The 20,210-nt window shown below is 43.7% G+C and overlaps 13 protein-coding genes across 13 annotated transcripts; 9 read left to right on the top strand and 4 right to left on the bottom strand.

Annotated features, from left to right (window-relative positions):
• Nucleotides 1–131: 131 nt before the first annotated feature.
• TbgDal_II1960 (hypothetical protein, unlikely) lies at nucleotides 132–434 on the top strand (the record flags this gene model as incomplete). The annotated part of the gene is made up of 1 exon (XM_011773463.1): nucleotides 132–434. One exon carries the CDS (start codon nucleotides 132–134, stop codon nucleotides 432–434), a length of 303 nt encoding a protein of 100 aa, XP_011771765.1.
• A 254-nt stretch (nucleotides 435–688) lies between these two features.
• On the top strand, nucleotides 689–1,123 carry TbgDal_II1950 (hypothetical protein, conserved; the record flags this gene model as incomplete). The annotated part of the gene is made up of 1 exon (XM_011773462.1): nucleotides 689–1,123. One exon carries the CDS (start codon nucleotides 689–691, stop codon nucleotides 1,121–1,123), a length of 435 nt encoding a protein of 144 aa, XP_011771764.1.
• Nucleotides 1,124–3,349: 2,226 nt separating this feature from the next.
• TbgDal_II1940 (transcription elongation factor A protein 1,putative) lies at nucleotides 3,350–4,753 on the top strand (the record flags this gene model as incomplete). The annotated part of the gene is made up of 1 exon (XM_011773461.1): nucleotides 3,350–4,753. The coding sequence occupies one exon, from the start codon at nucleotides 3,350–3,352 to the stop codon at nucleotides 4,751–4,753; it is 1,404 nt and encodes a 467-aa protein (XP_011771763.1).
• A 2,447-nt stretch (nucleotides 4,754–7,200) lies between these two features.
• TbgDal_II1930 (hypothetical protein, unlikely) lies at nucleotides 7,201–7,533 on the bottom strand (the record flags this gene model as incomplete). The annotated part of the gene is made up of 1 exon (XM_011773460.1): nucleotides 7,201–7,533. One exon carries the CDS (start codon nucleotides 7,531–7,533, stop codon nucleotides 7,201–7,203), a length of 333 nt encoding a protein of 110 aa, XP_011771762.1.
• Nucleotides 7,534–8,649: 1,116 nt separating this feature from the next.
• On the bottom strand, nucleotides 8,650–9,003 carry TbgDal_II1920 (hypothetical protein, unlikely; the record flags this gene model as incomplete). The annotated part of the gene is made up of 1 exon (XM_011773459.1): nucleotides 8,650–9,003. The coding sequence occupies one exon, from the start codon at nucleotides 9,001–9,003 to the stop codon at nucleotides 8,650–8,652; it is 354 nt and encodes a 117-aa protein (XP_011771761.1).
• Nucleotides 9,004–9,559: 556 nt separating this feature from the next.
• TbgDal_II1910 (hypothetical protein, conserved) lies at nucleotides 9,560–10,705 on the top strand (the record flags this gene model as incomplete). Its single annotated transcript, XM_011773458.1, has 1 exon — nucleotides 9,560–10,705. One exon carries the CDS (start codon nucleotides 9,560–9,562, stop codon nucleotides 10,703–10,705), a length of 1,146 nt encoding a protein of 381 aa, XP_011771760.1.
• A 1,090-nt stretch (nucleotides 10,706–11,795) lies between these two features.
• On the top strand, nucleotides 11,796–12,638 carry TbgDal_II1900 (D-alanyl-glycyl endopeptidase-like protein,putative; the record flags this gene model as incomplete). The annotated part of the gene is made up of 1 exon (XM_011773457.1): nucleotides 11,796–12,638. The coding sequence occupies one exon, from the start codon at nucleotides 11,796–11,798 to the stop codon at nucleotides 12,636–12,638; it is 843 nt and encodes a 280-aa protein (XP_011771759.1).
• Nucleotides 12,639–13,807: 1,169 nt separating this feature from the next.
• TbgDal_II1890 (D-alanyl-glycyl endopeptidase-like protein,putative) lies at nucleotides 13,808–14,629 on the top strand (the record flags this gene model as incomplete). Its single annotated transcript, XM_011773456.1, has 1 exon — nucleotides 13,808–14,629. One exon carries the CDS (start codon nucleotides 13,808–13,810, stop codon nucleotides 14,627–14,629), a length of 822 nt encoding a protein of 273 aa, XP_011771758.1.
• Nucleotides 14,630–14,750: 121 nt separating this feature from the next.
• On the bottom strand, nucleotides 14,751–15,074 carry TbgDal_II1880 (hypothetical protein, unlikely; the record flags this gene model as incomplete). Its single annotated transcript, XM_011773455.1, has 1 exon — nucleotides 14,751–15,074. One exon carries the CDS (start codon nucleotides 15,072–15,074, stop codon nucleotides 14,751–14,753), a length of 324 nt encoding a protein of 107 aa, XP_011771757.1.
• A 136-nt stretch (nucleotides 15,075–15,210) lies between these two features.
• Nucleotides 15,211–15,591, bottom strand: TbgDal_II1870 (hypothetical protein, unlikely; the record flags this gene model as incomplete). Its single annotated transcript, XM_011773454.1, has 1 exon — nucleotides 15,211–15,591. One exon carries the CDS (start codon nucleotides 15,589–15,591, stop codon nucleotides 15,211–15,213), a length of 381 nt encoding a protein of 126 aa, XP_011771756.1.
• Nucleotides 15,592–15,833: 242 nt separating this feature from the next.
• On the top strand, nucleotides 15,834–16,046 carry TbgDal_II1860 (hypothetical protein, conserved; the record flags this gene model as incomplete). Its single annotated transcript, XM_011773453.1, has 1 exon — nucleotides 15,834–16,046. The coding sequence occupies one exon, from the start codon at nucleotides 15,834–15,836 to the stop codon at nucleotides 16,044–16,046; it is 213 nt and encodes a 70-aa protein (XP_011771755.1).
• Nucleotides 16,047–16,322: 276 nt separating this feature from the next.
• On the top strand, nucleotides 16,323–17,348 carry TbgDal_II1850 (hypothetical protein, conserved; the record flags this gene model as incomplete). The annotated part of the gene is made up of 1 exon (XM_011773452.1): nucleotides 16,323–17,348. The coding sequence occupies one exon, from the start codon at nucleotides 16,323–16,325 to the stop codon at nucleotides 17,346–17,348; it is 1,026 nt and encodes a 341-aa protein (XP_011771754.1).
• A 449-nt stretch (nucleotides 17,349–17,797) lies between these two features.
• On the top strand, nucleotides 17,798–20,083 carry TbgDal_II1840 (hypothetical protein, conserved; the record flags this gene model as incomplete). Its single annotated transcript, XM_011773451.1, has 1 exon — nucleotides 17,798–20,083. The coding sequence occupies one exon, from the start codon at nucleotides 17,798–17,800 to the stop codon at nucleotides 20,081–20,083; it is 2,286 nt and encodes a 761-aa protein (XP_011771753.1).
• Between the last annotated feature and the right edge of the window lie 127 nt (nucleotides 20,084–20,210).

Genomic DNA, 20,210 nt, shown 5'->3' with positions numbered 1-20,210 from the left:
TCAGCGTCGTCCTGACATGTGGTCGTTTGAAGTATACCACTGTTTTGGCCCCTTGTGTTTAGTCCTGCTCTTACCGAGTTTATACGCGTTTTTACCATAAAAATTCTTATTTAGGGTAAGTAAAAAAGAGGATGATGATTATGTTGTCGTTGGATATCTCTGCATTCACAACATCCCTACCATATGAGTGCTCTTTCAAATTTTTTCTTAGAAAGAAAAGAGCAGCTAATTTTAGTACAAATGGTGGGGGGGGAGTTTTTCTATGGAACTGGCAAGCGGCAACGGCAATCATACAAGAGTGTGAATACACTCAAAACATGCAACAGCGAAAGAAAAGAAAAAAAACAGAAGCGCTGCTAAGTCAAAGTTCTTCTCCGTCGTCTCAGTGTTATTACTTCTACCCAAACCGTCTAAATCCCTACGTGCTGCGGTGACACTGGTAGAGAGACGACAGTAAAACCACTTACAACACTGGCATATATAAATTCTGTGCTGCTTCGCCTCTTCTCACTGCTGTCATATTCCCTGCTTTATTCTAACAATTTTTCCCTCCCTTCCCCACGGCCTCCCTCTAAAAAATATATATATATATGTATACATACATGGAAAGAGAGCGCACCCCCCAAAAAAAAAAAAACAACAAGTAAGCAGAGAAGCAATTGTGTGAGCTGAACGACTCTCATAAGTTATGTCTTCTACGAAGTGCGCCGTTGCCTGTAAGATCATGACGCCGTTATGCAATGCGGCCAGTAAGGTTCAAGCGCGTTCTGCAAAGAAACTTGCCGCACTAACAGACGCGGGAATTCAAAAGACCATCAGCGAACACAACGCCAACGGAACTGACGCAGCGGTGAGCAGTACGAAACGGTACTTGGCTGAACAGAGACAACTTTTCCACTACCGTGTGGTGCGTTTCTTTGACGAATGCCACTACATTATCTCCGGCGAGTACTTCGCGCAGTACACAAAAGTGAATTTAATTTGGGACCTTCGCTTCCTCACGAAGTTGGTGGTACTTTTCCTCATTGGAACAGTGTTGGGAAGGCAAAGTATTTTTCCACCAATCGACCCGGATTCTCCACTAGTGGAAGCACTGGTAACGAAGGTAAATCCCAACTACTAGCGATTGTGTGATTGATTGATTGATTGACACTCGATCATGCATTTGGTTATGTTGCTGTTGACGTTTTGTTGGTGAAGTGACCTTGACGTGCAGCAGAAACATCTGTAATGACAAGCACCGCAACGGTTGATGAATTATTTTATATTATTATTATTTTGTGTGCGCGTGTGTGAAGAGGGTGAGCGTTTATGCGGTTAGCGCATTTTTAGGTACCGATGAAGGCGTATGAAATTGGTGTGTTAGGCTGAGGCGATCTCTCGATTGGATGATTTGACCAGGTTTTAGAACGCGTTAAGGGAATGGGAAAGGCCGTTGAAGATGTGACAGTAGGGAGTGGTGAAGTTTAAAATTTATAAAAAAAAAAAAAACATACACACACAAGTAAATGGAAAGTGAACGTGCAAAAAGAAGAAAAGTGAAGTGAAGTTATTTGTTGCATCTGTTGGCTCCGTAACCTCGCCTCGCACATGCACTGAGAAACCAAATGGTTTTGCATCTTCCTGTCGTGGTTGAGTGGAACCTTCCAGAGTTGGGCTTGTGAAGATGATCACCATACTGTCTTTGTATGTCTTTCTATGCCTTTGATCCGCTTCCGCTTTGAGCTCACTTCTATGTCTTCTTTTTTTTTTTTTTATTTGTCTTTTCCTTCCACCAGTTCTCACACAAATAATGTTCCCACCCTCGTCTTTCCGCGCGCTCTCAACCCCGATCAACGCCTATAGTTTACTGCGACTTCCATATGAGGAAACAGAAGGCTGAAATGACAACATGAATATTTTCTCACAGTGACCGAATCAGAATGATGAAGTGTAGAAAAATAATAATTAAAAAAAAAAGAGGGAGGGTGAAATCATAACAAGGTAGGAAAGAGAGAACCCACCGGGACAGTGACGCAAACTGCCGTGATAAACACGCTCAAGCACAACTGAGATTCTCAGGAAAGGTGATTGTGCTGCACCAAGTGCCAGTGTGCGTATGTATATGTATATTTATGATTATGTGTTCGGGTATTTTGTTTCCATCGTATCATATGGTCGCAGTGCATTTGCATCCGTATTTATCTCTTCCCCCTTCCTCCCCCCCTTTTTTTTTGTATTTACACTTCATAACTGTGTGTCTCAGAAAAACAACGCCTAATGCCCTCATGAATCAGCAAGAAGTTATTATTTCAAGCCAAATGATAAACCCCTCACAACTTCAATTAAAGGATAACGCACATCTATCTAAATGACAGAGCGGATATAAATAGACGGCATAGGGATGATTTCAAAATAAGGGACATAAGTGAGTGCTCTATTTTGATGGGGGGGAGAGATTGAAGAAGAGGAAAACCAAGAAGAAAAAAAATAAAGTCAGTTTAGTAAAAGAAAAAAAAACGCAAAACAAAACGGTCGTTTGACATGCGTGGCAATGACTCCGTTGATCTCCCGTTGCACGCGAGTTTTTTTTTTTTGACTGTTATTGGCGTGCCGCATATTCCAGATATCTTATTTTATTCGGCTTACATTTGACCATTCACTTAAGAGCAAGTCTAGTCCAGGTAAACTACATTGGTGAGGGAAACATCAGAATGTTGTTCTTCACAGAAGGGAGGAGAACCTGCGAGGAGTTGTACATTATCATATTCAAATAAGGTGTTAAGTAGTCGTTAAAGGGGGAAGAGGGGATTTTAAAATTTAAAAAAAGCAAAAAACAACAAAGTGGAGAATTCTGACGATGTAAAACCACGTTGCAGACGCGAAGTGAGAGGAACAGAGTATGCAAACTAGAAGAATAAAGAAAAAAAAGTAAGCAAGTGGACAACTACATGATTTTCAAGCATGTGTTTCTCTTCTCTTTTTTTTTTCTTCCTCTCTTTTTTCTTTTCCTTTAATGTTTTCCGCACTTCCGTGTCACAGTTAACCAGAAAAAAAAAAGCAAGTAAAGGCGGCGACAACAATCAGGCGGTTAGTGGAATATAAGCAAAAGCGAGAAAGGCGAGCGATATATAACTATATACATATATATAGTTTTTTTTTTAAAAAAAAGGCCGCCGAACTTACCCATTCGCCGAGCTGCGATACACACGGTGGGGAGGGGTTTTTCGCCAAGAAGGAGAACAAACGGGGAGGAAGGTACTTCCTTATTTATTTATAGAAAGAGAAATAAAGAAAAGAAAGGGTGGAGGAAAGCAAAAACTCCTTTAAACTTACAGCATCATTTGCCTAAGGAAACTGTGGGGAGAAGATGCTTCAAGAAAGAGTATTTCATATTAACGACCGTGTCTGGCTAAAGACTGGAGCTAACACGTGGTGGCCGGCAAAAGTCACTTCAGTTACCGGTGTGGAGGGAGTTGGCGGAAGGTCGTCAGAAACTGGCACATCTACGGTTACCGTTCTCACGTATCCAGGAACCCAAAATAAGGCTACCTATAAAAATGTTGACAGCCACTCCTCCGCCATTACATTTTTTGAACCCTCATCTGAGAAAGCCGTCACCGCCAATGAGGATCTTCTGGAAGCTATTCGTAACGCAGAGGAAGACAAGGAGTCCAACGCATTGCGATTTGAGCCGACTCATTCAAAAAATACGGCGCCGAGGGGAACATCACAGAGGGTGTTTTCGACAAGCGGGCGAGCGGGTTCGCTTAACAATGCCACTCAGCAAACTGCAGGGGGCAAACGCAGCCGTGAGGTGAGCCGGATGCGACAGAGGAGTACCGGCTCTCACTTATCCCCCGCATCGGACGACGCACTGGTGCAATGGAAAAAAGATATTGATGAAGCAACTGATAACTGCGACGGGGCTCTGCTTACCAGCACGCTTTTGAAACTTGCGAGCGTCAGTGTTACACTCCGGCAGCTTTTGCGCACAAAAATTGGTGTGTCGGTTTCAAGGGCCTTGTCAAAAAAGGATCTAGAAGAACAAAGGAGCCTGGCTACTTGTATCATCTCCGCTTGGACAGCCAAACTACCGGAGGAAACTGTGAGAGCAATTGAAGAGTACAACAAGTACGAGCAGGAAGCCAAAAAAAGAGGGGGGGCGGCGCGGAGCGGCGGTGCACGCCATAACAAAAGACGGGGAACCATTTCCAGTTCACAAACGAGGGAGGAACGGGATGTGGCAACACCGTCAACAAGTGAAAGCGTGGGCAACCCAATTACTATTGGAGGAGGGGCACAACCACAGTTTGTTGACCGGGTGCAGAAGCTGCTTCTCCAACCGGGGGATCCGCATAGTTTTAGTGTTAGAAGTGATAATCTCAGATCTGTAGCGGAAAAAATATGCGCTGAGGTGACAAGATCGGAGGACCGCATGTATCTTTTGGAGCATTTGAGTAAACCGGGGTTATCAGAAATACGGCGCAGGCTGGCGATGGGGGAGCTGAGTGGAAAGGATTTTCTTGAACTCAGTCGCTGGGAACTAATGACGCAGGAGGAAAAAGAGGACGCAGAGCGCCGAACTACGGAGAAACTAAGAAACTTGGAAGAAACCGAGCGGTCGCTGTTGCATACCACCTCACTTTTTGAATGCCCGGAGTGTCACGGAAGGGAATGTGAATGGAGAGAACTACAGATCCGGTCAGCGGATGAACCGACAACTAAATTTATTAAGTGCATTAAGTGCAAACATAATTGGTCAGAGAATTAGTTGCCGATGGAGGTCGCCATATTAATGTTATGTTAATCATGTGACGCTTCGCCATAATCAGTTCCATACGGACCTTGTATTTAAAATGGTTACAACAAACACAAAATTGGTGGTGGGGCACGGAGCAGGGGGAGGGAAAAGAAAAGAAAAGAAAAAAAGGTGCGAATACTCGTGAATTTAATAGATAAAATATACGAAAACGAGAAAAAAAGAAGACAAGGAGATTGCAAAAATGTGAAAACAGCTTTGTACTCCGGGGGAGGGGAAAGTATTTAAAAAAAGGGGGGGTGGAGGGGGGGGAAGAAAAAAAAAAAGGGCGCGCAACCTGTTTGGGAGGAAAGGTGTCGCCGAATAGATGGAGACGATTCTTTGACCGATATGAGGGAGGGGGGAAACAAATGTGAGCCTTTTCTGTGCTTTGTCTTTGTTCGTTTGTTTCCTTTTTTTTTCCCCCCCCCCCTGTCCTTCACAATTATGTGCTTGTAGGTTTTGGATAATTCTTTTTTCCACGGTTATTGTTTTGTTTTGTATTATTCTTTTTCAGTTGTAAGATCCTTTGTCCTGTTTCGTTTTGTTTTTGGTTGTCTCCTCCTAACCCTAACCCCAACCCTACTCACTTTCCTCGGTTGAAAAGTGTGTGCCCCCATCCGTCTGAAATTTTATTGAGGAGTTACTGGACCGAGTGGGAAAAAAAAAAATAATGTTTTTCTGCCTTTGTTTAGTGATTTTTTTTTAAAAAAAAAAGGGAAAACTGCATTGATCATTTGTGACGGCCCCCTTCAAAAGCCTTTTAAAAATATACATAAATAAATGTTGTTTTTTTTTTTGTAATTAAAAAAAAAAATAATTATAAATAAATAAACAGTCATCACTAGAATGGTGCAAGCGAGTGAGCAACCGGAGGGAAATGTGAAATAGTTCGAATAAATGAGAAAAAGAAAAAGAGAGAGGGCCGAGTCTTTGCGAGAAGGGTGGGAAAAGAAAAAATTTTAATGGAAATGAGGGGAAGAAACATTTGTGTCATATAGAAAACTCAGCACTACGGGCGGCCCCATTTCCATTTATATTTTGCTGGTTTTTTTTTTTTCGACATGCACAATTTATTTGAAATCGTGAAGGTTTACTGTGCGGAAAGGAGAAAAGAAGAGGAGGGGGGAGGGGGACGGAGAAAATGACAGGATTTTTAAAAAACTGAGAGAAGAAAGGAGAGAAATAACAGAAATGGTACATTTGCGTCTCAATGTGTATTAAATAAATACAATAGGAAAGTATATTTTTCTCGAATGGACCGTCATATAGTTAATTAATATATATATATTAATATATTAATATATTTATTCAGCTCGCACCGTATCTCTGCTTTCTTCTTTTTTTTTCACTTATTTTTAACCACTGTGGCGCAATGCTCTTATTTGCTTCGTAGCTTTCGGCACAATTTCATAACGTCGAAGGCGGCCGGCATCGTTACTTTTATTGTTGCTGTTTTTGTTACTTACCATCCTTGCTACCACCACAAATTTCAGTATCACTTCCCCCTTTTATTATTGTTGCTGGAGGTGATTCCCTTTATGATATTACTAATTATTATCATAAACACTATCATTATTGTTGTACGGACATGTATGTTTACCTTTGTATATATATATATATATATATATATATATATATATTTATTTATTTATATTTATATATGCATCTGTCCACATGCGTGTGTGTGTGTGTGTGTGTGTGTCTGACTGTGCACATCATTTAATGATATACTTTTTCTTGCCTTTATGGTCACCCAACTGCTTTGATCGTCTCTACGCTTTTCAACCTTTTTTTTGTTTTTCCTCCCGCAATTCACCCAACGTCGGCCTTTTGTTGTACATTTGAGGCATTCCTTCACTTGCCTCTTCTGAGCCATGTGCGCCACCCTTATAAATAAATATATATATTTGTATTTAAAAATGTATTTTATACATATTTATTCATATGGTTTTCATTTATTTGGTTATTAATTCACTTATAACCATTAAATCCCTACTTTCATTGTTGCCTACAATTTATGTTCCTCTTGCGCGATCAATTGAAACATGATCTATCTATCTATATATGTCTGTGGTGGTTTGTACGGATGAACACGGAAAGCTTACGCATAAATATGTATAAAATACATTTTTTAATACAAATATATAGATATATAGATGTATTTATATATTAATTTATAAGGGTGGGGGAAGGGGTAACAAAATGGTGGGGGAAATTGGCGTTAGGTCACCAGAAAAAAGAAAAAAAAAAGACCATCACGGCTGATCTGATAAAGTTTCTGGCATTTTTTTTTTGTTGTAGTTGCTGTTATTCTTCTTGTAGTCGTGGTTGTTGTTAGTCACAAGTGTTTGTGATGTCATACAATAAATGCATAAACAAACATATGTTTATATATTTGTATTAACATATTTTTGTATTTATATGTGAGGCAATAAAGGAAATATGAAATATGATACGATATGAAAATGTAGAATCTCACCATATCGTGAAACAGTAGGTGAGGTGGTAAAATGGGACGCACAGAAGGGGGGAAAAAAAGACGCCAGAAACTTTATCGGATGAAGGGTGATGGTCGTAATGATGACGTAACTTTTATGTTTAAAAAAAAAAAAGGAAAAGAAAAAAAAGAGAAGAGAATTCAACTGTAAGAATAAAGAAGAAAATTGCTTCGTGCCATATTGAATGATTTTCCATTTCCATCTCTTCTTCTTACAGTTGAATTCTCTTCTTGTCACTACCGTGCGTATCATTGCATTTGTCCTTACTTATCTTGCATCGATGTTTTTTTTTTCTTTTTCTTTTTTTATGAGCACACGTGCTGTTTAACGAATAATGCCAAGTAAATTAATGCCGATCAGGATATATGTATTAATTCACTTGGCGTCACTTACTTATCTACCGTTACTATTTTTTTCTTTTTTCTTGTACGATTTTTTTCTCATATTCTCTTATGGTGGAGCCTGAGCCTCAGTTTGTCACCAGAAGAGAATGTGAAATGCGGTGAAGGAATCAAAAAAAAAAGGAAAAACTCTGCTTTGCTGTTGATTTTGCTTTTGTAGTTTTTTTTTTGCGTTTTTTTTTCTTGAGTACCCTGTTTCTTCCTTTACCTTCACCTTCACCTTCTTTTTTTTTCTCTTCATATTCTGTTTTACGCCCAACGGAAGAGGAGTTACTTTATGCGGTCTAAAAGAGAAGTGAAGGGAAAAGAAGTCAACAGGGATGTGCTTGTTTTATTTTTCAAAAAAAAAAAGGACGGAAAGAAGAATTTGTTTTTGAACATCTTTTCAGGCGATTATTTACGGTAACGTATCTTCGGCTAAGTTCAAGAGACAAAAGCAAGCTTAAATTTGAAAAGGAAAAAAAAGAGAAGAAAAGGGGAAAATGAAAGCGAGGAGAGTGAAAATGAGAATGGGGATAAGAACCAAAAGCAAGATTGAAACGCCAGAGGGGGAAACTTTGAAGGAAATATAATAAATAAATAATTAATTAATTAATTATATATATATATATATATATATTAGTTTCATGCCACTGGGTTTCCTTCTGCCCCCGTACAGCGAAGCCCCCACGAGTATCCTTTACGCAATTTTCTTTTGTTGTTTTTTGTTGTTCCCATTTGCCGCCGCACCAAATGCACGTTTTTGCTTTTGCTTTCTTTCTTTATTTTACGTGTGGCATGTACACACATAAGATGTATGTATTGATTTATACCTTTTTTTTTTCCTCTTCCCTTGGGCTTTGTGTGTGTGCGTGTGTTTTACTCTTCGCCTTTATTATTACTATTATTATTCCTTATCTTCAGATGTCTACGTGTTTCAGTACATCATGTCGATGGTGGAGTCGCCTTGTGAATTTTTTATTTCCTTTTATAACATTGAAAGAGAAATAACGGAAAAAAAAGAGGAAGAGACGAAGAGGGAGCTGGAAGCAACATATTGATTTGCAAAGAATTTAAAAGGGGAAGTAGAGTAAAACGTAAAGAAAAAAAAGGCCAGATCAAGCGTCCGAGTGAAGGGAATATGTAAATACATGAAGGCTACAAAAAAAAAAAAGAGAAAGACGAGACCAAAGCCGAAGCCAAAGGTGGGGGATGGTGGAGTGGATTCTGAGAAAGAATACTTCTTCAATTGAAATATATTCTTAAATATATTAGCACGCATTGAAGGGGAAATACAGAAAGAATTCAAAAGGTAAATGAACCCCCGCGAGTGTTTGTACATCAAACAAGAGGTTAAGAGAAAAGAAAAAACCAACAATGCTATTACCGTATTTCTCAAAATCTCCACCCTTGCGAGCTTTCTTTCATTTCTTTAGTTTTTTTTTTCTACTTATATCCGTGCGATTTGTTGTCACACTACTGTAGACCGGTGGAAATCTCCACCCTCCCTATAGCACGTTGTTTTGTTTTTCCCCCTACAAATAAATAAACTAAACGGAAAACAACAACAAGGGCGTAATAACGAGGTGGAGCAGTAGATTAACTCCCTTTACCCCTGCACGTTTTCCAGTTCCTGGTCCCATCCTGCTTTATTTGAGTTTACTTTTCACAAGTCAGTGTCTCTCAACTCCTCTGTTCTTTCTCCTTTTCTTTTTCTTTTTTTTTCCTCTCATACTTTACTCACCTCCCCCCCTCCCCCACCACCACCACGTATACGTATATATATATATATATGTTTATATATACATTACATATATTACAATTATCGGGTAAAACATGTGCACACCAGTCGGGACATCATTTTGAACCCATCCAGCCACGGGGGGAAAAGAAAAAAAATGATTCCATCATTTGCTCCAGGGACCCTTGTGTGGTTGAAACAGGATCGATTCCCCTGGTGGCCGGGTTTTGTCATGGACCCCGACGAGGTCAGGGACATAACACTGCCTGAGGGGTCAGACGTGTGGGTTTGTTGTCTTCCTCGCGATTCCCTCACTCTCTCAGCCGCCAACAGCGAAGATGAGGGGCAAATTAGATATTTTCTTCCGGATCGAGATGAGGGAATGATGGAAGAAGGAAAGTTAGACGCGAGCTGCGCGGTCGCAATCGAAGAGGCGATACAACTATATGAAGAACAACTCAAGGCACAAGCTGGAGAAGCAAATGAACGGAGGGTTAGAGGTGTAAAAACGGAATTCGCCGACGGCGGAGAGCAAAAAGCGGTTGAAGCACCGCAACGACGGAAACTATCGTTAAGAAGAGGTGCATCAAAGCATGTGGAAGAAAGGCGGAAAGAAGACGAAGGACGTCATCACATCTCAAGGAAGGAGACAAAAAGTGAGGAAAGTGGGCGGCGCCACAGAAAAAAGCGAAAAATCAAGACTCTGAGGGACTTTGGTGGCGACAGCTCCGAGTCCGAGTTCGCTGGTGGCTCCAGTGATGATGAGTACGGCAAACGTACCGAAAGGAAACGAGGCCGTGAAGATGATAGAGACCTCCCTAATGCAACGTACGACACTGTGGGAAGGGAAGGATCTGCCGCATCTGCAGACGACGACGTAGCTTATGTTGTGGATATGCTGCGCAAGAGCCGTCATGATGTGACGAACGCAACTTTAGAAACTACAGGGAAGGAACTTACAGAGACGTACATGGAATGTCTGAACGGTGACGTTGTTGAGGTTAGCATCGCAAACGAGGAACGTATTGTTTCCTTACTTTCCTCCTTGGCGAGTGCAAACGTTACCCTGAAACAACTTATAGGCACCAAGATTGGGGTGGCTGTGGGCCAATTCCTATCTGATGGTTTTCCACCTCATATTGTTAGGTTCTCTAAAGGCATTCTTGATTACTGGTTTCGCCAACTGCCTGAGGAGGTTCAGAAGCAACTGCTGGCGAAGCGGGCCCTCGGTACAACGCCAGTTGGGGAAGTTCATGAGGACAAGGAGGAAACTGAGAAGATGGTGGATGGTGCTGAACAGTGATAAAACGTGCACCGTGGCGACCTGTGAAAATAACACGCGAAGTGGAAAAGAGCTGTTAAAACTGTGGACACGGCTTCGGGGAATATGAGGGGGGGGGGATAAAAGATCATTTTTGCATGAGTTTCTACACCGCGCATCCGAGGGAAATCCCGGTGCGGGGATTCGGTCCATCGGTCAGCCACGCAGTTGCTTCTGCAATTACGCTCAGGGTTGGAGATGAGTCGTGAGTGTGTGCGTGATCAGCTTATGGGGTAAGTGGAATTGATATTTGCCCACGAACGTGTAATACCGAAAGAAGAACTTTAAACATAAGAAAATAATGCAGAATGAATAGTCGTTGGTTTATTTTTGTCTTTTGCAAGCAGCGATAAAGAAGGAGCAGAACAGAAGGGGCTTACGAGTGTGAAACGTTGGAAGAGCTTTCTTCTTACCCCCTTGTTCACCATGATATCACTGCAGATGGGTAAATACTGTTCTCTGCCGCTAGAATTAGTTCTATTGAGATCGTCTTCACTTCAGCACATGTGTTTTTCCACTGCTCTTCTTGATGGCGTCAATAGTAACGACAGCGACAACAATAATAATAAAATAAAATGCATGGGGAAATAACGGGAGTTGATTCCGTTATAGATCTCCTGCTACCCTTCCCCCCCCCCTTGTCAATGACTCTGACGCAATATGTGGCTTTCCTTTCAATCTCTTGTGCCTCAGTCACACATCTGCTGCTGTTGTTGTTTTCTTTTTTAGAATCTCGCAATTAAGGATAAAATATATACTAACTCGGCTGTGGTGCACCGCCCATCTCTGATTGTCTGCACCTAAGTGATCACTAAGGAATTAGCGTACGTAACCAAACAACCATTACAAGGTTTTTTTAAAAAAAAAAAGCAACAAGGGTATTTGAAGTGCCACAGCACACTCTCTTAGATTGTGTTCGTCATTTTTACTCATTTAAGCATATTACAGCGCGCTTCTTCAACGCGGTACCGCAGCGGCAAATTAATTCTCACCTAAAGGAAGAAGACGCCCTGCCCATTGGTGACGTAAAGAGGAGTCAAAGTAAAAAAGGGAAGCAAAATAAGCTAACTGCATGGAAAGAGAGCCAGCGGTAACATCGAAGACTAATCGACTTTCATCTAACGAAAAAGATCCTCACGATGTCCCAGAAACCAATGATGGAGCCATTAATGGTTCTTTCAACAACCGGAAGCGTGGTATAAAACGCCTATGCTCAATTGCCCAGGCGATATTCGCTTGGACATTTGGCGTACTCGTTCTTCTTTTTATTTCTTTCATTGCCTTTGGCGTGCTTTACTCTGGCATTCGCTACCCCGAAGGCAGCGGCAAAGTGGAAAAACATTGCCTCAATCCAGTCGATGCTATTCTTGGCGCACATGAGGGCGTCTTCTCTTACAGCAACTGTGGTGCAACAGAGAATACCACTACGTATAACAACGTCACAGTGGCTGGAACCAGTTACCAAAGCGGCTTAAAGTGGCAATGCGTGGAATATGCCCGACGGTATTGGATGCTTCGAGGTACACCACAACCAGCCACTTTTGGTTCTGTAGATGGAGCAGCTGACATTTGGGATCTTAAAGATATTCAACTGCTCAATGGTCAAAAGCGGAAACCATTACTCAAATATCATAACGGAAATGCAACATCTGCAAACTCTAAGCCGCGTGTGGGGGATTTGTTGATTTACCCACGGCAACCCAATGGTTTTCCATGCGGTCATGTTGCCGTTGTTGTGGGTGTGACAGGGGATCGTATGTTTGTAGCGGAACAGAACTGGGAAAACGCAGCATGGCCAGGCCCGTATCATAATTACTCGCGTGTGCTTAACTTGTCATGTAATCCCAATGGCACGGCATGTACCGTACGTGAAAAGGATAATGTCACAGTGCAGGGGTGGGTGCGGTATGAATAAGATCAGTTCGATTGATCGTTTTTTTTTCTGTTTTGTTTTCCTCTACTAGTGACTTTCTTAACAAAAACGGCAAGTAATTTCATCAGTTGGTAACTTCTGGTGACAGGTAGGTGGATTCTAGGAAAACAGGGGGAAGGTGATGTTCTTGTTCCTCCCATAGTTTCCTATTTTTATCTTATTTTTCGAGGAGCAATTTAAGCATATTTTATATGTTTGGTGTCGTTGTCACACTTTTTCAAAGCATTTGGCCTTCGCTTCGCATCAATTGATGATTCTCCGCGCAAAATTTGTTTTGATTTTACCCTCCTTTCGTCCACGTTGTTTTATATGTTGCGTATTTAGAAACAACGACAACGGCGACGGTGAAGAAGTGGAGCGCAAAGCCGGTTATGAGGGTAATGTGCCAGCCAGTTGGTGTCGCTCCCCACCAAACGGTTCCTTCTTTAAAAACGCAAATATATTTAAATTAATTAATTAACTAGGGTAATATTTTTAAAAAAATCTAGTTCTAGGGAAGCCATACGAGCAAGTGATTGGTGGGAACGAGAAGCGGGTCACAAAAAAAAAGTAGACGAAATTTAGCATAAAAATACAGACAACTGTGGAGAGGCAGGAAGGGGAAAGAAAGGAAAGGTGCAACGAAACGTAAAGCAACTGCGATACGGTGTTGAAAACATTTTTATTTTTCTATTTTTTCTACCTTTATTTTTTTATTACTTCAAATTATTTTTTATTTCCTTACTGCTGCTTAATATGGTGATGCCATCTATTATTGTCAAACAATTGAGGAGCTACGTCGCACAACGTGACTTCTTTTCGTGAGTTATACATTTTGTTTTGTTTTGTTTTGTTGCTCTTCTATTCAGCTTTGAAAGGTCCCAAATACTCATTCACTGACAAGTCAGCGGGAGCAAATACAGAAACTCCATCCCGTAATTAGGAGGTAAAAAGGAAACAAATTAACTAAAAAAGGGGGGAAGGAAAGAAAGTACCTGCTGTGAGCACACGCGTGATTGGGGTACGAAATAGTGGATAATAGTTCATTTATACAGCCTCACAGTTCATAAACCAAATAATTCCTTCGTCTTCTTCATTACTCCCTTTTCGCCTGTTTATCGAGTTTAATTTTGCCCCTCCCCCTCCCCCGAGGTATCGTGTAAATTGAAGCAATGGCGGCGAGGAAAGCAGGCACCGCCAGACCTCTTTTACAACGTGAGGGTGAGGCAAGAAACTTCGACTCATATAAGCTTTACGCAGGCGCCTCATTTGCTGTGGGAGTTGTCATCATTCTCTGCCTTATGAAGGTCCCTCGCGCGGAAAATAGTAAAGATACGGTGAGTACAAACACTGGGAGTCTTTCAGTGGGCTGCCAACAGAATTGCTCGGCCCCTTTTGGTAATGTGTTGGGAATTTACAACGGAGTTCCAGCTATGAGCAATTGCAACAGTGATAGTTGCACAGCAGAACTTTGGAACACTGTCAAGGTGGAAGACATACGGATACCGGCTGGTCGCGTGGACCCTCATGCGGTTCCACCCATATATGGTATGCAATGGCAATGCGTGGAATATGCCCGACGGTATTGGATGCTTCGAGGTACACCACAACCAGCCACTTTTGGTTCTGTAGATGGAGCAGCTGACATTTGGGATCTTAAAGATATTCAACTGCTCAATGGTCAAAAGCGGAAACCATTACTCAAATATCATAACGGAAATGCAACATCTGCAAACTCTAAGCCGCGTGTGGGGGATTTGTTGATTTACCCACGGCAACCCAATGGCTTTCCATACGGTCATGTTGCCGTTGTTGCGGGTGTGACAGGGGATCGTATGTTTGTAGCGGAACAGAACTGGGAAAACGCAGCATGGCCAGGCCCGTATCATAATTACTCGCGTGTGCTTAACTTGTCATGTAATCCCAATGGCACGGCATGTACCGTACGTGAAAAGGATAATGTCACAGTGCAGGGGTGGGTGCGGTATGAATAAGATCAGTTCGATTGATGTCGAATTGAAACGAGTGTGAGCGAGACAAGCGTTTGTGCAATATATATATATATATATGTGTATACGCTCACGTATGTTGTTCATACAAACCGATTTCTTCACCCTAACTATTTTTCCGTTTTGAGTGAAGTGGAGCCGGACCGTATGATGCTGCTATTTTCTTTTTGCAGCAATTTTTTCCCCACTTTTTCGGGTGCGTGCCGTAATGTCGTACCCATGGGGAAATGGGTATTGGCCTCAGAATGTGGAGGGAGTTGGATTTGTTGTAAGGTACATGGTGTACCTTCTTCCTTTTTTTTGTTATGTTGCCTTCCCCTTCTGTTACATTACACTGAATTACCCACATATGATGTGCCCGGTCCTGTGGAGTGTCGCATGCCACTGGACAACCAATTGGCATAAATCCGTTCCCATCCGTTGCTACCATTAGCCCTCTTCGTTATTGAGCGGAGCGGCTTTGTATTTAGGCGGTGCAGGATTCCTCCAGGGTGTATTCTATTCCCATGACTTTTTGTTTTCTCGCTGCCGCAAACGAGAGGGAAAAGAGACGGAATTGGGCACCGTCAGATAGCCGAGATATTTAAGTGCTGCGACGTTTTGTGTATCCGCTGGCGCCTATAATTTGTTTGTAGCTCCGCAGCGGGCTGCCGTTCTATATGCATTTTCCCAGCATTCATATATTTATGTTGCTTTCTTATGTTGGCATTCCTTCCGCATTCACGTAATCCGTTGCATGTGCCGTCGATAGAAGTTTTTGCAAGCGTAACTCCACTACAGAGATCGCAACGGAAAGGCTTCTTAAATAGAAAATCAGAGGAGTAGAAAAGGGTCCGCACACACACACAAAAAGAAAGATAAAAAGGAAGTAGACAGAAGAGAGAGAGAGAGAGGGAGATAGAAAAGAAAAGGTCGTGATGGTTTCCAGGGACTCCCGTTACATTCATCGCCGCTGGTATTTAGAGGATGCTACGCTTACCATCCAACAACCCAAGTTGGAGTTACTCGTTGACTTCGATGATCCCTCAAGTTTCGCCTTCCCTGCAAATCTCCCGCCAACTTTAGGCATGCGACGGGCGGCGGCTGTAGCGACTGCCACGGGAGGCCTCAGCGGCGTTATGGGACTCGGGTCGGAGGGAAACCTCCTGGCGGATTGGCGCGAGATCGGCATCCCGCCCTTTACAGAAGAATGAGTACGTCGAAACAACATCGGCAAAAGGTATTTAAAAAGAAAAAAAAAGTAGAAGAGAAGAGAAGGATATTATACAAAATGTCGGGGCTTATTGACCGCGGGGCAAAGTGCAACAAAAACACAGTCTCAATGTCTTGTGCGTTGCCTCCTTCAACGCAAGTTGTGTATGGACATTCGAGAAAGAATTTAAAATATCAAAAAAAAGTATGAGTGCGGGGGAGCAATTTTAATCTGCACCTCTCTTCGTGAGATTGTAATTTGTCATGGTTCCTCTCTTTCTTTCTTTGTTGGAAATTATTGGAGAACTGCACTGCGGTAACTATACAAGTCCCTAAGGTGTATGGCATCGGTTATGGCGTTTCTTTTCCCCCTCATCGTCCACCAACCGACTCCTTTTCACGTCTTTGTTTCTCTTTTTTTTCCTTTTTCAATGGACTTTTAGGGAGCACGCAAGCAGTAGCGGCGGTGGCGCTGGTGTGGAAACGAATGAGTGCAACACCACAATTAGGAGGGGAAACTGACACCTCAGGTGACGTGCGGAGTCGAGTTGGCTCACAACTGCTGCTTCGAAAGTTTCCTCTACTCGCCAAAGCACGCGCATACGCCCAGGAAAGCCCAGATGACCCGCGGGCGGAATGTAATCTGTTGTGCTACGGATCTGATGTTTATCGCATTTATTCCTTAACCTCAGCGGAAATGGACGGCAGCGGTGTGATATTTAGCAACCCGCAAAAACGGCAGCGGACTGACGATGAGCCGTCAAATGGCGATGGCGGGGGACTTCTGCGGACAATAGACGACAGGGTAGCGCTGCCAACACAATTAAGTTTCCTCACGTTGTTGGAGAACGAACTCCGTAAGTCAGAAGCCGCGCTACGAAGTGCAGCTCAAAAAAGCAAAACACCAGAAAAGGAGACAACGGATGGCAATGAGAAGGGAAAGGATGCAAAAAATAGAGATGGAACGGTAAGCCACAGCCAAGAAGGTGCTCGCGATACCGCAGAAGGCGGAGAGGGAAAGACGACACAAAATGATAGCGGCCTGGAACGTGGATTCCCCCATCACAAGGAGGAGGACCGCTTGATATTGGAAGCTATTCGCAAGCCGCTAGACGGGGGAATGCGTTCAGCGGGTGCGCACAACAACGGCTCCTGCGGCTCGGAAAAAGCGCCCGGGGGCGATCAGAACTCCAGCAGGGGTGTGGCTGGGAGTGGGAAAGTGGAAGAGCGGTTGCAGTGGGAAATTATGGCTGAATCCATCATGAGTCGCAGTGAAGTAGTTGGCGGGACGGAAGGAACTGGTGGAGACGCCGTGCGGTCGTACCTGCGGCGAGTTGCATGGATAGAACAACAGAAGGGTCGGCAATCACTTACGAATTCGGCTGCGGAGACGGCCCCACATGGTGAGCAATTATGGTCAAATATGACTGAAGCTGCGAGGGTTCAAAAGGAAATCATGCGTATGCGCGCACAACGGAAGCAGTTTCACCGCGAGCGCAAGAAGGGTGAGTAAGTTAATCACATGAACTGGTAGGATTCGCCCAGCAACAGTTTGGACTTGTCTGGCTCCGTTTTTTGATCAAACCTCGGCTACACGTAGGTAAGTTGCGGTGACCGAAGGAACGGTTACCGTGGTATGTCTTCTCCCTATATTTGTATACGTTGCATGGTGGTAGGATCTGCCGCAGTTGAATGGTGGAATATATGTTCCAATTCTTTGCCCACATAGTCTCTTTCTATTTTTTCTCCTCTTTGTGCTCATTTATTATTATTATTATTATTTTGAAGGTTCTTCAACAATAATTACCTCCTCGTCCTTCTAGAGGACGTCTTTACCATCTACCTCGTTTGGCAGGCCGGCCCCGTGTGTGTCTACACGCACGCTCGCAGTTTCCCTCCCCTCTGGAGGAGGGAAAAGAGGGAGGAAAGCCCTTATCCATCATAGGCTAACATTGAGCCCACATGCACGTGGGTGATGGAACGCAACATCACGAAGAAAAAAAAAACCAAAATCACAGCGGGGCTCAAACAGGATCTGAAGCGGGTAACAAGTGGTCCCATGGAGAGAAGGAGTCGCGCGGAGTAGATGAAGCTACGCCATCGTGCGCGAGGTCGGCGAGGTTGTCCGGTTATTCCCAACCCTTGGAGGAGCGGTTGTTCGGTTCAAATGCTCTGATGGAGACTCCCAACGATTTTTTTACCGCAAACAGGCGTTCTAACGAGGATGACTGCGTGCGAATAGACGACTCCCTTGTATACAGTAGCGTGCATAGGAGCGGGCAAAGCTTTTGCGACTATCATAGAATGGGGAACTACCGGGTCGAGCGATACAGCCATAGCGAGGATCACAGAAGTTTGGAAACACAATTTGATCAAAACAGGAGTGAACCTGCCGATTTCATAGCTGGCTTGTATAGAAACAGTGGAGGGCCTCTTTCATTATACAGCTCACGGCTTGATATCGCATTGAACAGCGTGTCGGAGCAACCACCGATAGCAGACAGGCCAACTGCATCTCATGACTTGTCACCAGTGAGTATCCCCGACCGGGCTGACCGGAAGGGTATGGCATGCGCTTCACCAAACGACCTGACGCTGCGGGTAAACACGTCGCGTGTTTGGAGCAGCGGCACGGACTTTGCACAGGCGTCACTACATTCGGTGTTAACCAACACACCCGGCGAGGCACTTGAAATGCCAGTGTTCCCCTCATTTAGTGAATTGGGATCTCCTTACAGAAACACTGCGAGTGTGGATGAAATGCAGCAGGCGCAAAAGTTGCAGCCGACATTATCAGGTATTGTCATGTACGACGGGCAGTTGCGTGGTAGGAAGCCACTTTACCAGGCTTATGGGTTTCAAAGTAACCCCGATGGGGATCGGCATGACCCGGGGTTACACCACTCAAGCAGCGTCGTCTTCATACTGTATGGAATACTTTTGGCCTCGGTAATAAACGTGCTGTTTTTAGTATTTAACGACCTTCACCACGAAGAGAACAAGCTTTGCAATGCAGAGGGGAGGTGCCCGTGCCTCCTGACAGATGTGTTAAAGTATGTCGTGACGTACGGTTTGCACGTGTACGTTCCATTTGCATTGTTCCCGACCGCCTTGTTCTTCTTAACCATAAACTCAATCACCGAGGATCGTGAACGGAAGCGGCGGCTCGCTCGTATGCACTGCTACGTCACCTCAGATGACATTTCACAGCACGCACACGACAATGTTGCCGGTGATGATTTTGAGGTAAGCGAGCCTTACGGTACGCGTAATGAAAGTGCACCGACGCGGGCTCTGCGGTGGGATCTTCCTCCAGCTTTGTCTACCCTGGCTTCCAACATCATCTTCTGGGTAGTCGTGCTGATACGTTTCGGTTCGTTTTCCGTTTTGGATACACGAGTTGTCCGTCCAGATAAACTGGCTTTCATATACGACGCTGGGCTTGTGCTGGCATTGAGTGCCCCGCTAGCGGCGGTAGCGAAATATCACGGGTGTTTCAGATTAGTTGTACCCTTCATGCTATTGGATGCCTTTCCGTTGCTGTCGCCACCCATTATTGCGCCTATCAAGGTTGACAAGGGAATGGAACATATTTTCCATCCACTATTGTTGGTTGTCATCGAACGGATGTTATGGTATTTGTCAGCCGCCGTGATGCCGGAGACGACACCAGTTGGGGTGAAAATAACTCTTAGCTCCTCCTTTGCCGCTATATACACTCTATTCGTTCTTACCTCAGCCGTTTCTTTGCCGTATGACTGGTGGCTGGTTGTTTCCACTGTGATGGCAGTGGAAATATTCATCTTTGAGATGCTCTTCAATACGTTGCTGCTGGAGTTCACCGCGTTGCGATTGTTTACAGTGGCCGTGGCGTGCGTGAAGCGCCAACCGCCTCAGGTATTCTCCATCAAAGTGTCAGACCCTGTCAACATTTCTACACAAGTCCGATGGCCTTCTCTGGCGCTTGCTTTGTGCGGTGTTTCCCCTGTTCTGTGGTTGCCACGATGGGATCGAGTGTTACCTCAAAGTTGCTGCGATGGACTTATAGCAAGGGAGTTGGTACCATTTGTTGTACCGTTTATTCTTGCTGTAACAGCCTTCACGCTATCATATTTGCTTACGGCAATGATACGGATGCGCTATGACAGACTGCGAGCACCGCTCATTGCACGGGATTGGTTTCTGGCTCTCATGTGGGGTTGGTATGTCACATGCACAGTTCCGTTTGCCTTGTCTGCGCTCATGTGAAGGCAAGTGATCGCCCTATAAGTTGAAAAGGGAAAGAAAGGGTGGCCATCAACGATGAAAAGCCGCAAATGGAAGTCCAGTAACTGCGGCTTACCTGAGCTTTTTGAAGGGCACGTAAAGGACGTGG

Source organism: Trypanosoma brucei, chromosome 2, assembly GCF_000210295.1.
Source record: "Trypanosoma brucei gambiense DAL972 chromosome 2, complete sequence".
In the NCBI taxonomy this organism is placed as follows: Eukaryota; Euglenozoa; class Kinetoplastea; order Trypanosomatida; family Trypanosomatidae; genus Trypanosoma; species Trypanosoma brucei.
The sequence above is the reverse complement of the archived record's forward strand: the minus strand, read 5'-3'. Positions and strand labels throughout refer to the sequence as shown.